The 3,036-nt window shown below is 44.3% G+C and overlaps 1 protein-coding gene across 1 annotated transcript in view; it reads left to right on the forward strand.

Annotated features, from left to right (window-relative positions):
• The first annotated feature begins 839 nt into the window (after nucleotides 1-839).
• LOC115062411 (zinc finger protein 383-like) overlaps nucleotides 840-3,036 on the forward strand; it is a 53,817-nt gene continuing 51,620 nt past the window's right edge. The window contains 2 exon segments of the mRNA XM_029537554.1: nucleotides 840-947; nucleotides 2,487-2,551. Coding sequence (XP_029393414.1) covers nucleotides 941-947; nucleotides 2,487-2,551 — 72 coding nt within the window. The 5' untranslated portion in view covers nucleotides 840-940.

A 3,036-nucleotide genomic window follows, 5' to 3' on the forward strand; every position in this document is an offset into this window, starting at 1 on the left:
CTTATACTGAAATGAGTCCCATAAACACCAAAGTGAAAAAGTGTACCTAGTGTGTGATGAAGCTTGCCTTTGGTCCAAGCATTTGTGAGACACGGACACTGATCAACGTCAGTTCAGTGCAAACCAAGTCTGCATAGTGACTTGCAAGGCGGCCTAGAGTGAGACCCAGACTCAAAGTAAATAAAAATTCGAAAAGAATTTTTTTTCACTACGTTATAACAGAACCCTATACCTACTCGGGAACAACCACTCGTTTACAATTCTTCCTAAATCTGCTGAATTTTAATAACTAATATTCAGTTTTTTATATGCCACCTAAATGGATCATATAAATCCTAGGCTTCGCCTCGCCAACAGAAAAGGGCAAAACAGAGAATCTGTCGTCATCCTGAACATTCCTACAGTGAGTTACAAGGCCCAGAAATGCCCAGACTCAGGGTGTGGTATCTCAGAAATCATTTCAACAACTTTGTTCCAGGAGACCAGTGCCACGCAGTTCCTTTTCTAGACTACATTTCCCAGAAATACATGCGACTCTACACAACTTCCGGCACAAACCTACTCCAAACACATACAGTGATTCTCTGAGATTGGCCCCTATCATGGAAGGAGCTCTATGTATTGTAAGAGTTTCTATCCGAGTTTGTATCTATGTCTAGGAATTTCACGCACAAAATTGCAAATGCGGAACGAGCTCCTCGGCCTGCCTCAGGCGATGCTCTGGCGGGAAATCCGAGAATGGATGCCATTTTCCCCGCCAGTTCCAATCGCGGACTACATTTCCCAGAAGCGTGCGCGAGTGCTAAGCAGCCCCTTCTTTTGCCTGCGGGACCCTCGTCGTCCGGGGACGGGAAAGTGTTCGGCGAGCGGCCTAGGCCCTTGTTAAGGCTCCAAAGGTGCGGCCCTGGGGTCTGAAGGGAAATACCAGTCAGTATCTGAGATGTCAGGTCAGTGGGCGCTGGTCTAGCCGGGTGAGCAGCGGTGAAGCTTTGGCTCTGTGTAAGTGTGACCTTAAGTGACCCTAGGACGCAGTGAGTGCGTGGCTGTGATTTTTAGGTTTCTTTGGTGGGTGTGTCAATGACCTGTGACCATGCGCAGAGCTGTGTGTGGACGTATGCACATTTTCTCTATTAGTATGTGTGATTAATAACTTTGTGGCAGTGTGTGTGTGTGTGTGTGTGTGTGTGTGTGTGTGTGTTTGTGTCCCAATGTGTTTGGACCTATTGTGTGTAACGGTATAACTCATGTGTATGAGGGATATATCAAATAGTAATTACGCTTCCAAGACTGCTAAGCTGTGTGGATGTTTGTATACTGTGTGCTTTAGGTACCTGTAACTGTGAGGATGTTTGAGTGTGATTATGTAACTTTATGTGATACCATGAGGTTGTTGGATGTAGCTGGTCTTTGCTACTTTGTGGGTTCCTTTATTTCCCAACCCTTTATACCTCCCACCACCACCACACACACATACACACACAACAACACTTAGATAGAAGAGAAAGAAAAATAGATGGGAGAGAGAGAGAGAGAGAGAGAGAGAGAGAGAGAGAGAGAGAGAGAGATCCTTGACTCTAAATTTGTTTCTTCTTTGAGCATGACTACTAACGAACCTTAAGCATAGTCCCTGAACAACCACCAACCACCAATCCTGCTTGTCTGGACCCTAGCATTTATGTATCCTATGAAAAGTCCTCAAAATTTCAAATGTCACACAATTGCAGAAACTATCTGCCACTGGCAAAACCATACCTCTGCTAGAGCACGAGGTAAATCCGCTGCTTTGAAGTAGCCCTAGATCCCCACATGCACCTGGAATTAAAACGGAAACATACTCTCAGAATATTTCTGTAGGTTTTTTTTTTTTTATTTCTGTGTTTTTTAATGACACCAAAATTCCTGAATTCTCTCTACAATTGGAAGATGGCATGTAACTGTCAAGCTGACGTATGTGTGTGTTCTGTTCTGTTCTGTTCTGTCGAATGTGTATTGATTGTGTATAATTCCATGAGGGCAGCTGGAGGTGGTTATAACTGTTGTGTGACTCCACAGTAATCCTGTTGTGCCCATTTGTAGCACTGTGGTTTTATGTGGCGTTGTATTTAAGGGTTCTATAAGTGTGGTTGTGATTGTGTCGTCAGGACGGACATGTATGCCTGTGACTATCCAACCATATATTGTTGTGCTGTCGTTTGGGTAGGGCGTGCTTGTGAGGATATATGTGGTTCCACGGTGGGTGACCGACAGCAGCTGTGGGTTTGTAGATTTGGTGTGCCTCTGACTGCCCAAGTGACTGCAGTTTTCTGTTCTGAGAACCCCAGTGAGATGAGAACAGATTCCAGTATTGGACAACATAGGCTTCATTCCTTCTCTGATTCTAGACATTATCATGAGAACCTAGACTTCTCCCTGGGTGACCGGTATGGATCCAGGGTGGCCTTTTATTAAAAGGCTTAGGACTTCATAACTCATTTTTTTTTCCCCAGCTCCGCTCCTCCAGAGGAACCCAGTGGAGAAAAGAGGAATGGCGGTGGACCACGCCAAAAATAAGGTACACTGGGGTTTCTGTTGGGATGACCCACAAATACTGTATTTTCTGGCTATAAAAAAGTGTGTTCTTGTTTTTCAATTTTTATTTGGAGCTGGTGACAACTGGCTAGTAGGATATGTAAATGTCACTTCCTTACCTCCCTTTAAAAGTAAGGTGACCTTCCCCGCCTACTAGTAGATTAAGGAAAGTGACTTTTTGCATAATAAAGAGCAGTTGGCAGAAATTAGCAGGTGATGTTGCCAGCAGACCAAGATGGAGGCAGAAGGCCCCCTGGACTGACAACGGAAGCAGCTAGTGAGAACCACATGGAGAAACAGAATGGGGACAGTTCAGAATAAGTTAGTAGCTGAGACACTGTCCCAGCAAAACTTTTTTTTTTTTTGGCTTTTCTTTCCTTTTTTTTTATTAGATATTTTCTTTATTTACATTTCAAATGCTATCCCAAAAGTTCCCTATACCCTCCCCCCACCCCTGCTCCCCTACCC

This window comes from Mus pahari, chromosome 1, assembly GCF_900095145.1.
Source record: "Mus pahari chromosome 1, PAHARI_EIJ_v1.1, whole genome shotgun sequence".
Classification (NCBI taxonomy): Eukaryota; Metazoa; Chordata; class Mammalia; order Rodentia; family Muridae; genus Mus; species Mus pahari.